General features: G+C 29.7%; 1 protein-coding gene across 1 annotated transcript in view; it reads left to right on the plus strand.

The window, feature by feature from the left end:
* Positions 1–11,923, plus strand: part of Unc-76 (fasciculation and elongation protein Unc-76) — a 624,125-nt gene extending 612,202 nt beyond the window's left edge. The window contains exons 10-11 of the mRNA XM_081771974.1: positions 779–844; positions 5,266–11,923. Of these exons, the coding sequence (XP_081628100.1) occupies positions 779–844; positions 5,266–5,282 (83 nt within the window). The 3' untranslated portion in view covers positions 5,283–11,923. The remainder of the gene's footprint in view (positions 1–778; positions 845–5,265) is intronic.
* The last annotated feature ends 1,284 nt before the right edge of the window (positions 11,924–13,207 follow it).

The following is a 13,207-nucleotide window of genomic DNA, read 5'->3' on the forward strand; positions in this document are numbered from 1 at the left end:
GCATAATTTTCCGAAAATGGCTTTAAATCTGTTTCGTACTATCCACTCATGAGATCAAAACGCTTACTGTATCGCTGTTGTATCATAGTCTAGATTTTTTTTTTTAATAACTACGTAGTATTTTACGTTGAGATACTTTAAAAGCATTTAAAAATATAAAAATAACGATTGTACAGATACAGAATGTCATACTTCTACTGAAACAACCGTGTGGTAGCACTTCTTCGAATTGTCTACTGACCGTTAGGTTTTAGGGAATAGGGAGAGTAAAGCACCATAACACAGAAAAGCGTGCCTTGTCAATGGTAGTTCAACGGGTTAGAACAATTAGCCAACAAATTGGAAATTAAGTGTTCAGTTCCTCTTCAGCCTAATGTCCAAATCTTTCAGAGTAATTATATCTTATATCATATTTTTGTGACTTATTTTCTATCGTGTCACCCTGTCACCATTTTCAGGATTGAAGGTTAAGAAAGAAAGAAAATTGCATATAAAGGGATGGAATTAGATTAAAGATATATGCAAGATCAGGAACTTGCACATTCTTTAAATTTACCATACGAGAACAACTTCAGTCAGTTTCTGTAACGTAAGACCAAAGAAGGTAAGTCACAAGTGTGTAGTACATTTCTCAACGCGTGAAAATAATGTATTACAGTTCAAAAAGTAGTCAAAAAATGGAATGGTAAATGTTGTATGGAGCTTATAATGTGTATGTATTTACTATTGCAAAGAAAACTAATTTACATTCCTTTTCTTTTTATTATTATTCTTACAGTTCTAAAGGCCATAAATGAAGACAGCCCAACAGTCCCAACTCTTCTCACAGATTATATCTTGAAAGGTAAACTTACTGCTTGTATTTCTTTGCTAAGATATATCCTAACACTTTTTCTGTAATATTCTTTTGATGGTTAACCGGAACTAACCTTGATACACATCTACCGTTTAATTTTCGGCAATTACGAAGTGATACACGTATGCCAAGATTAGTCAAGTTAATACTTATAATCAATCGTCAGTTTAATTTTTCTAGTTATTATTGTTTGGTGTGTCACTGGAAAGAAGGTAGTTGTAACGGTTGCCTAGGAAAAATCAAAAATAATTTAATGCAATAATTTTAGCGTAGGTTATCCCAGTTCAAGGTGAAGTAAGAGAACATATTAGGATGTATTAGCATTAAGATTAGATAACCATTTTTGTTTCTTTTTTTTAAACAAAGAAAGAATTGTGGCTTAGTAGTAAAAAAAAGTCTGACTTTGATTTACATCGTTGGACGACATCCTTTTCTTGAGTTTTCTTGGGATTGTTCCATTTCCTTCCACATTTGATTTACCACTTAATCCGTCAACTTTCATTTTCATCTACTTCTACTACTTTTAGTGTAAGGGAATAGCCGCAGTGCGTTCAAGGTTAGTTCCGTTGAGATTAATAATAATCTAAGTTATTCTCAACCAATTTTATTAAGGGTAAATATTTTTCCACTGCCTGTAAGTATTGTTAATAGTGACTGCATTTTCTACTTCGCAGTAACACGTCTTTTTTTTTTTTTTTCTCGGCTTCAGAAGTCACACTTTGTAACAAAGTAAATTGATTGATAATTTAATTGATATACGGACACTGAAATACTGTATAAATGATAATTAAAATATTAATAAGGTTATCCAATACTCGAATTAGAAAACTGTGTAGAAAATAACTTCTTTCTTTTTGAATTGTTTCTCTCCACCTGTTGAAGTCTTTAAGTAAGTTTTTCGCACAAAGAAGACGGTAATTACCACGATAGTGTTCTTTATTGAATATGTAGGTTGTTTGGTAGTTATTAATATTTTAATAAAGACAAATGTTTCTTTGTTGTTTCATTTTAAAGGGATATTTAATTTTCCAACAGATTAGTACCTTATCTCAGTACGCGCGATACTTACCACTGGTAAAAATCCAGTTGTCATCAATTTATGGGATATACCTGCGAAATATAAAAGTACAGGCAATACTGTATAGAGGACGGTGGACTTTTGTAATGAAATTTGAGCAGGAAATATATATATAAACCAGTTGGCTAACAACGTGGAGCAAAGATGTTTTAGTTGTTGTAAATAAGTTAATTACTTTGATTTAAACAATTATGTACATTTAATTTATACCTTGATGTTTAGTTGAAGAACTCATATTTTTATTCCTTTATTTGTTTTTAATACCCAACATCTATCGTTCTGTGGTTTTTCAGTATGAACATATGGAAATCCTAGATATGAATCTATCCGTGAGTTCACTCATATAATTTTGAATATTATATTTTACAGTATACACGTATGTTATATTTTTATACACGTTTCCATTATCTTTTAAGTTCGTAAAGTTTATTCGTTGATTAGAAAAGATTGCCCCAAGGGATCGTAAATTTGTCTCTAATAAGATATCTAGATCGTTAGGGTAAATACTGTTGCAACATACAACAGAATATAAATGTACACGAAGTTGCAAAAGAATAGTAATAAAACGTCAAATGAAAAGTAGGAACTTCAATAATCTCTATTGTTTCTTTCAATTGGCGTACAATATACGGTAACCTAAAAGAAAGCCTAGAGGAAAGAGGAATTAATATATTATTTGAAGAAAAAACTGCCTTAAAAGAATGTGCAAGTTCGTGAACTTGTGTTAATTAAGAAACACAAATGGAAAATGTAGCCAAACTTCATTGAAAATTTTATTTTGCACCAAATCAACATGCGTAAAGTAAAGATACGAAAATTTTCGTTTTAAATCTAATGACTACTTATAGATAGGATACAATTAGGTATTTACCTAGATTTTCTGACATAGTATTGTTCACTCATTAAAGTATTTGGGCATCAATTTGTTATGTTAAATTTTTAAATACAACAGAGTTTAGCACATTGTAATTGAACAATAATAATAATATAGTAATAGTACAGGTTTCGATGTATGAGATCGCGGCAACATTTTCCTAATTATTTTTCCTACTTATTGCAAGGTTTCTCATTGAAATTCTAGAACAAAGAATGTAATTTGAATGAGAAGCTTTTATATAGTAAAAAAGTACACTGGAAGCAAATAAAAGAAAGTTATAAATGGGAAAAGAAACAACCTATAACTTCCCATTAGAAAAGTGAAATTATCGGGGAAAATTTGTCACCATTCCACACATTGAAAGCTGTAAGAAGTATTTCGAAGATATGTAATCGTATCTTCTTTCTGTCTTAATTATAAACTTACACTGTCCAGAGGTTCGTCCTCAACGATACTCTCGATCCCCATTTTTCGCATTTCAACGTTTCTTGATTCTTTTCTTTGTTTTATATTGTTCCTAACATTATGGATGTCAAAGAACAAACATATAATAGACGTACTCAGTATTTGTAAAATATTACGAAACGAAATAACGTATTAAAAAGTTCATCATTAAGAAATACAATTCTCAAGTTTCAAAAGCCATTTCGTGAATGCATTCGGAAAAGCTGTGCCCATTACAGTAGTGTTATTTTATTTTATTTACTTTTTAGCTTATTATGCTATACCAAAAGTAATATTAATCTTCGATTCATGGATTTAAAAGAAAGGCAAAAATGCAAATGAGTGCTGATCTACAAGCATTTTAAATTTTCTTAATTCTTGCATATTAGAAAAAATACTTACATACAGTAATAAATATTCTAGGATTATAGAGCCCATTCCTGTAAGATTTGTGCTGTCTATAGTGATTTTTTTTCGTGGAATAAAGCGATTAACAGCGTAAACGAAGAAAGGAAGGAGAAAATACCAGTAATAAATAATTTATCCCTTGTCTCTTGTATTTATTTATACATCTGTACTTGTTTTGTTCCACTGGGCCAAAAGACTATATTCTGGAGCTGATTTTCGTAATTAATATTTATTTATTTATTTTTTATTTTTATTTTTATTTTTTTTTATTTTTTTATTTTTTTTATTTTTTTATTTTTTTATTTTTATTTATTTATTTATTTTTTTTTAACGATCATGGAAAGCCTTGTGCTACTATTTAATGTATGTTTTATTTTTTATAAAGAATCTGACTATTTAAACTTTGGGATGATGCTCGCTAATACTGTCAAGTTGTGTGGGAGTAATTTATGCTCAATTTTGTCTGTCTTTTCCTTTGCTTAAGGACATCTAATTTCTGTTGAGGTGAATGTAAAGAAAAACCAATTGCCAATAGCCGAACACACGTTTCTATATCTATCTCATGTACTGTGTATATGCCATGAAGAAAAATCGCAATACTCTATAGTCAAACATATATATATATAGAGAGAGAGAGATGAATTTTTCAAACTTTGACTGAAGACAAACTAGATTTGTTCATTTATTGTACGTAATCTATATTTCACAATTTTTCCTAAGCATACCAGTTGACAAGCTACGTTTAAACTGGAATCGTTGTAAATGAATATTTAAAAAATAGATGGTGTTTTTTTTTTTTTCAATTTTTTTCATTTATGAATGGTTTCAATAATTAAATTTTCCCAGTGTCGGGACGAAAGAAGACAACATGCGAGGAGGGCACGAATTGCCCTCAGATTATTAATTCGGTTTGACTTCAGGCTAAGGTTTAACAAACAAACAAACAAACATTCATCTTTTACATTTGACTGAACTATTGTCCGTTAAAAGAAAGTAAAGAAAAACAGATAAAGATATCGTGACATTCATTGCCTATTGACGAGTCCTTACACTCACCTTTTCAAATATATATATATAATCATTGGAACAACTATTTTAATGGCTGAGTCAAATTGAACATAATCGTGGCTGTCTTCATGTGGCAAATTCGGCATAATAATGGGTCTTAATAAAAGCAGCCCGAGACAAACACACACAGTCACACAAAAACACTCTTGTTAACATTAGGATTCCAAATTTAAAGGAACAAGGATGCACACAAGATAACAAAATATCTAGGAGTTCAAGTATTGCATCATCTCTGTGATGGAAGAAATAAACTGCATCTATCGTGGATCATATTACTTCAGATTCTTTTAAGTGCTTTGGCTTCGTAGTGTTTACCTCATTTATTTATTTATTTATTTATTTATATTTTAGTAAGAAGTTAGTTGTATGCAATGAATCGCGAACACAATTGTTTTGAGTATTCACTCTTGAAAGTTTCGAAAAATATCACATCCTACTAGATCATAATTAGCAATGGGTCTTTATTAGTTACTTTTGAAGAATATAATTGTATTATATTATGTGAAATTATATAAGTGTTTTTTTCTTTTACAGTTTTGTGCCCAACTTAGAAGAATCCTGTAGCTTTTGCTTGAAGCGAAAAAACAAAACACTGTTTATAGTTAAGGCTTAAGTCACATTTTTCCAGAATAAAGAAAAAAAATGTATAAACAAACGTAAAATTTACGTAATTCACTTAAAATTGCTCTCCTGCATGTAATATCAATTTGCTTAGATAAAGCAGAATTATATTACAAAGCGAAACAAAAGAAAATGTATATTTAATCAGTACGCACGAATATTAAAAAGGAAATAAAAATATAATCAGATACTTTCCTAGCAAAGAGCTGCCATGCCATCAGACAGTGTGAACTAAAAAGAAATACGACGTTTTGACAGGTATTCGTATTACTTTCAGATTCCAGGCAAATATGACGATTAACCAGTGTCGGGAAATCCAGTCTTTGTCAACTAGTCGTGTGAAAAATAACAATATTAGTGTAGAAGACATGTTTTCATTGGCAAAAATTGGATTTTCACTTGTTAAATTTAATAATCACCATGTTCATAGTATTTTTTGGGGAAAAGCAAAAATTTATGTTGGAATTGTTCGAAACGTCTAATTGTAGTGCTACTTTTTTTTTTTTTTTTTTTTTTTTTTTTCAAACGAACAACGGTTAACATGCTAGGAAGGTAATCTAATTTAGAAGTATAAATAAAAATAACAAGTCAGCACAATAGCTTCAGTTATACTATTTATGAAATGGGTGATGAGAGTAAATGAGCAATTTTACATATATATATTTATATATATAAATATATATATTTTACATATATATATTTATATATATATATTCGAGTGAAAAAATAAAAATAAGCACTTGAGAAGTATGATCTAGTCTGTGCAGTTATATATTTATATAAGTGGTAGAAGAAGAAATATGATTAATTTATTTTTCTGCATTTGAATGAATACGTTGTAAACTTGAATATTTGATAATAAAATGTGTGAAGAAAAGAGAGAGGAAGATAAAAGAATATTTTATTGAGTGTTGTGTTACAGACTAGTCTTTTTAGTGCCATGGTGAGTCATTTGTGTTTGTAAATTTATGTTTTAATTATAAATTTATATGGCTTCCTAATGTAGTGTGGTAATGAAAAAAAAAGTAATTTTCATTCGTTAAGATTTAGTTTTCCACTGCCAACTTTGTAAAAATAATTAAAAATATATATATATAAACATCTCCTATATTATACCATAGTGCCATAGAATAATTGTGGATCTCACCATTTAAACCTAAATGTGGGACAAAATGTATAAGGAATGAAGTTAAAAAAAAAATACAATGTCATTAATAGAATTACACGTTGGTTGGTGTGTGCGGTTGTGATTTTCGATTGTGTTTTGTCTTTTTTTTTCTATTATTGAGAATGAAGTTTTGTGTGTGGAGGAACAAAATAATGAGCGTAATTAACTTGCTCTAATAAATAGCTTGTGCTTTGTTTCACGTTTTGTTTATTACTATATTTGTTTCTTCTTTGTCTTTCAAACCACGTTAAAATCTTCAAGTTTATTATGGTTAAGAAACATACAATAAGATTAATCTTTCAATAAAGCTGGTCTTAAATACAGCTTATAAAATTATCCAATATGTTGTTATTAGTTTTCAATGAGCTAATAAATTAAGTATACATTAAACAACTATCTACTAAATTATTAGTAAAGGCATAAGCCCCCTTTTACTGAAAGTACATCGATCGAGGAGATTTAAGGCCTGTTTGCTACTTTATTGTAGACTGGTATTATGTAACTAATTAAATATCTTGAAAGGATTCACTGTTACTTCATCATTACCTTTTTAGATTGAATTTCGTAGCTATTCAACTGCTAAATAAACTTCTTCGAACCACATGAATGAAATATTGTGCATAAATAGGTATCTAAATGAGGAATTAATATTTATTGTTGAAAGTTTGCTTATAGATGTACTTTATGATGCAGGGACACTTCATGGGCAAATCGATATGACAACTGCAAAGTCACTCAATACAACTTGTTATAAACATATTGCAACCACTGAGCAACTCTTAACTGGCTTATCTGTCCACGTTTCTCCAGAAACTGTGTTAGCACTTTTAGTATATTGGTACTCTGGACGGTTTTGTAGAGAAACGAAGTAGTAATTCACATATTTTCCGGCTCTAAAGTCATTTTGGTGCTACTGTAAAAGGAAAAGTACAATTAACTCTGTAATTTCTGATGTTTTCAAATAACCTACAAATGCAGATAAAGAAATACCATTTTTTAAATGTGATTGCAATTCGTTTCGTAATAAAATTCTCTGAACAACAATAACAATAACAAATAAAATGTCTTATCATTCTTCTTTAAAGTAAAATTTGAGAAGTTGCATTCAGTAGTATTCTCCAAAAAAGTAATAGATAAGTCTTACTGTCAATGAATATGGGAATATCATAGAACAAATGGTTTATTGCATGTGTGTTAATTGTGAGTGAAACTTGAAAACTGTTTCGGTACCATGATTGTACTATTCTTTTCGAATAAAATCACGTGCATGTGTAAAGTTCTAACATCAAATTAAGTTAGAGTGATATATGCACATGATGATGTTTTGTCTTGTGTCTCGAGAGATGGAAGTACGTTAGAAGAACATGTAGATGTGTGAATTTGTGGGTGTGTTCTCAAGAGAGAAAGAAAGATAGTAAAAAGAGTGAATGTGTTCAAGTGTGTGTACATACTATATACATATATATATATTTTATGATAAATTTTGTTGATATCGAAGGATAAAGAAAGACAGCACAATTGTGTAAAATAATGGCCGTTAATAACAGTACGTCTGCACCTGCTGAATATCACCAGTATTTGTCGAAAATTGTTTTTCCACGGTTCAACAATATGTTCACCAGCACGTAAATACAAGAAAATCACTAAAGATAATGCGGGACAATTTATATCTTTAACCCAAAAAAAAAAGAAAAAAAAAAAGAAAATGAAGCAGGGGTAAGCGTAAATGGCATCTACAATTCAAGTTAATATTGTTGATTTGAAAAAGAAAAAAAAAATGGGAAGATAATCTCTTAATCTCCCTTAGAAGAATAAAGTCTGTTGATAAAAGGGTGGAAACTGTTAAGTTTTGTTTTATGAATTTTGTGGTACCAGTTAAGCATTTTGATCTAGCTCACGGAATATGCTTGTATATTCGCAGTTATTATTATTTCGCTTCTGTCCGAAATAAAATTTTATTATTATAGTAAAGTTTTCTTATACAGGGAAAAATATATGTATAATATATCAGACCTACGAGATTTGAAATCATAACTGCACGCCTAGGTGTTCCTGCTGTAAACTTTGATCGGGTTCTGTAGGAGTGACTGGGTATTTGTTACGTAGTTGTGTTTTTTGTATGCATGAGTGTGCGATGTCTAAATATAAGCCTATCTATGTAGCTGTAATATCATGGCCAAAGATATCGTGTGTATAGGTCTATTTGTGTAAGTGTGTGTGTGAATGTGTCTGGAGCTTTTAGCTGTTACGTTTGTCTTAAGCACACATACACACACATACACACTCAAAGTGGTTTGTGCTTTTTTTTAAAAGAGGAGTTTACATTTGCAATGCGTAAAAAGAAAGAAGTTGGTAATGTGTGCAGGTTGTAGAAAGGATTATCATCTATTAAAGGAAAGCTGTTGATTATTTGTATTGCTAAAATCTATTCTGATTATTGAAGTATTCTGTCATTTGTTATTACTATTTGTGCTGCTGAATTTACCAACCTTGGCCCATTAAAAGTATTTGGTCATCAGTTGAGAGAAAACGAGAAATTTTCCATTCACTCTTGAGGTAAGTCACGGCGGGAAAAATTAAATGTTTATTGCAACAAGCTAGGAAAGAATACTTTCCTATTATGTCCTAATAGCTGTACACAAGAATTAGGACAATTAGGAAGTGTTCTTCTTCCCTTAGTTTGTAAATAAAAGTTCAGTTTGTACCGAGCTGACTGCTCTCAAGAACACGTACTGGCACTACGATCTTACACTACTCTTTACCTACTGTAAGAACGATTCTTATTACAATTGCCCCATGAATTAAATTCGTGTTTCTCTGTATCACACCCTCTATCACTGTTCTTAGGATATAACTTGTTTTCAAACAATGCCCTAACAATCTCTTTTCTTCTTTTTCAATTACCTCTAGTATTAAACCTCTCTTTCACACTTTTAAAATACTTCATTGCATGGATATCCGCAATGGCTTGGGGAGGGGACAAATGGAAACCGTGGCCCCTCCGTGGAATTCTAGTAAATCAGTAATTTTAATGAAGTTTCCGGGCGTAAGCAGTATTTTCAAAATTTAATTCTCCAACATTTTCTTTATTTTTTTATGCTTCCAACTTCTGTTGTAAAAAATTCGATTATACTATGGTAGGTGGTGAGCAAAATATACTTGTCTTTTTTACTGAAAACTATGTCTGATTATCATGATGATACCACACAAATCAGCTCCTTGAGGACACCTCTACACGCCATCTACAGAATAACTACAAGATTTGCCCTCTCTGGCGAAAAATCCTGCGAATACTTATGTTTCATTGTATACTACTACGTTCTTACGAATCAAAACTGTATATATCACCGTCTAATATAAAGCACATGTGGCTTGACACGTTAATTTATTTTTTAGACTCTAAAATGCACAGCTACAGTAAAAGTCATGAACTATTATTGTTTCTAAAGTTCAGTGTAGCGAGAAGCAAAACATATTCAAAGATTTCTTTCTCTCTCTCTCTCTTTGGAATATTAGTTCATCGTTTGAACAAAAGATTGTGTAAAATAAATATTTATATTGATAAGGCGAAATACAAAATCAAGTATTGAGAGTTCGGAAGTCTTTTTAAAGTTCTCTGTCTTCAGTAACTTCCCTTCCAACCTATAAAAACTTTATTAAACCCATAAAATGATATAGGGTAGTAGCATTTACTGAAGCTAGTAATAATTCCAGTGTACCTCCTTGTATTTGTATAATTGTATACGTATATGCAGCTTTACACTTTTTATAAAAGCTAAACGTTCTCTCGAAAATTAAACTGCTACAGGAGTTTAAAAATAAGCGAGTACTTTCAGTTATATTGAAATCAATTTATCTTGTAAAAAATTTATTGGAGAAAGAACTTTTTTTTTTTTCATCTAAGAAAGTTTCTAAGTATTTACCGACCAATATACTATACATAATTCAAGAAATGATTATTTGACATATCATCAAAACCACACCGTTCAGTGTATTCGGATGGAGTGATCCATATTTAAAATATCAGGGCAATAAAGTAAAGATTGTATTTAATCAAATAATAATTTAAAATCTCTTAACTAAGGTTTTCAGAATAAATGTTTGGCATCAGTTGTTAAGCTTTTATTCTTTTATTTCTGTGTTATTCGAATTTTATGAGATATATAGGAACTTTTGCAATGAGTGAATTCTTTCTGTTGGACTGAAGTTGAAGATGATAGTACATTTAACAGTTGTAAAAGCGTTAGTGTAGGACCCTAAAGCTCAAATGGTGCTACACTAACTACTGTTAGCTGAACTACCACAATTCATAATTGAATTTAAAAATAAAAAAATAAAAAAATCTCGTCGCAAGAAAGATTATTTATAACTTCAGCCTTTATTCTGTTGTAATATTTTAATTTTTTTTTAATTCGATCATCATTAGTTTTATTTCGACCAATTAATTACATTCCTACTATAATTCTTCTACAATCGGCACCATTTACCAAACATTAGACAGCGTTTTCGAGAGATGAACCACTTATCCGTGTTGAATGAATTTATATTATTGTTGATGTTTTGCATGATAATGTTTGTCACTGATACAGTTTTTTGTATAATATGTATAAATAATATTTAAGAATAAGTTTGTTTTATGTAAAGAGAAGTAATCGTTACTTATGCTTTCTGAAAAGTAAGAAAAGAAATACAAGTCAGAGCTACCTGAGTATGGTAGTGAAATTAAAATTTTTAGAAATCGCAAAAAAAGGAAATAAATAAAAGGCTTAACTTGTTCTTTGTAGTAAGTGATAAGTGATATAATAATTATAATAATAATGTGAATTATTTATATATATATTTATGAGTGTAAGCATGCTGTACACGTGCAATTGTGAAACAATAATGTAAAGTGAATAAGAATTGGGTGATAAATATATATATACATAAAATTAACATTTAATTATTATATTTTTCTTGTGTAGATTATGGTGGTTTGTTTAACTTGTGAACAAAAAGTGAATATTACTATGTAATATCGCATTGACTTTCCTTTCTTTCATTCTTTTAGTTATAGTGATAAGCTAGACCTATTAATACACACTTTTGTAGTTACTTTTTCCCACAATACAAAAAAAAAAAAAAAAAAAAAGCTTTTTCTTGATGCGTATGTCATGAAGTTTTAAAAAATGAAGGGATCTGCATAATTTAGTGTTGCATGTCATATAGAGGGGGTATATTTTCACAATTTTGAAATTTATATAATAATAATAATAGTAATATACTTAATAACTTCAGTGAGACGAACACATGTGTTTTTGATTACTAATGTTGAACAAAAGTTGCTGTGTTTGTGCTTATAAGAAACTGTATCATACACAGCAAAGCTTTGAGTGAAAAAAAAAAAAAAAAAACTTTTCAGCATCATGAAATAACAATCATGAACAGGAGTATTCACATTGCAAAAAACACGATAAAAAACAGTCTTTTAATATCAATATTATAAATACATTTCTTTGCACGTATACACTTTCATTTTATAACTTTTTCTTTTCTCTATGACAATAAATTGTAGTAATTTCAACACCCTTTGTATACTTAAGGAATTCGAACGGTTTAGGTACAAGGGAAATTGTTAAAGAAATGTAGTGTTTATGTAATAATTCCTTTATTAGTAATTTGCCAATAAATCCTTTCATTGTTGAGCGAATGAAACAAAACAGCAAGTAAATAAACACAATTGAAGAATTGGTATTTCTTAAAATACAGCACATACTTAATTAAAAACATATAATGAAAAAGAAAATGTAAGTTAATACGTTGATAATTTTCCGTAAATGAATAATAAGAATTTTAATTAAAAAAGTGAGAGGGAAAGAAATAAAATTAAAATGTTAATTTTTCTTTCTTTTTTTCTGGAATCTTATAATATCATTCCTTGTGATTGAAAAGACTAATAATTATAGTAATGATGTGATTTTCGTTTTGAGTGATGCTAGGAAATGTTTACAAACAAAAAGAGCCAAAGAGTTGTAGATGGTATTCTGTCGTAAACGGAACATATGAAACTAACAGTAATGATAATAATAATAAATCATCCATTTATGTGTATCTCTTAACTAGAAAGAAGAAAAAGAGAATTACATCCATTTCATCCAATAGTAATAACGCTTTCACAGCTTCTGAAACTGTTGTAGTATACTCTGTAGTGCAATGTCTATATTTCAAGTTCGAAGATTCGAGTGAGGGGGAAAAAATCATACCAAAAACATAATTTCCCAGTACCAATGTGTTAGTGAAAGTAATGTTTTGTTTGTTAAAAGAATTGTCACGGTTACCGAAGTTTCGACGCAAACATGTTGACGAATTGGAAGACAAAAGAAAAAAAGGTGATATGTATATATATGTATTTCTTTAACAACAACAAAACAATTGTGTGATTCACTGCAGAACTTCAAAGAAAATTATTTACCGATATCATCTTCAACTTTATGCTGCTTGTTTGTGCATGTGTAAAATCGTGGCAAAAGGTGTGATATTTAACACAAGAAGGAAATCATATGGTTAACTGAAATTTGCAAGGAGTATGTGTTTAAATAAAAATAAATATATGTATAAAAAAACAAAGGCTGTCGTTGGCTTCAGGTGGACAATTTTTAGAAAGTTTTGTGATGTTATTTTGACTCACTGAAATCTGAGGTCAGTTTT

The sequence above is a fragment of the Thermobia domestica genome, chromosome 9 (assembly GCF_964235325.1).
Source record: "Thermobia domestica chromosome 9, izTheDome1.hap1.1, whole genome shotgun sequence".
NCBI lineage: Eukaryota > Metazoa > Arthropoda > Insecta > Zygentoma > Lepismatidae > Thermobia > Thermobia domestica.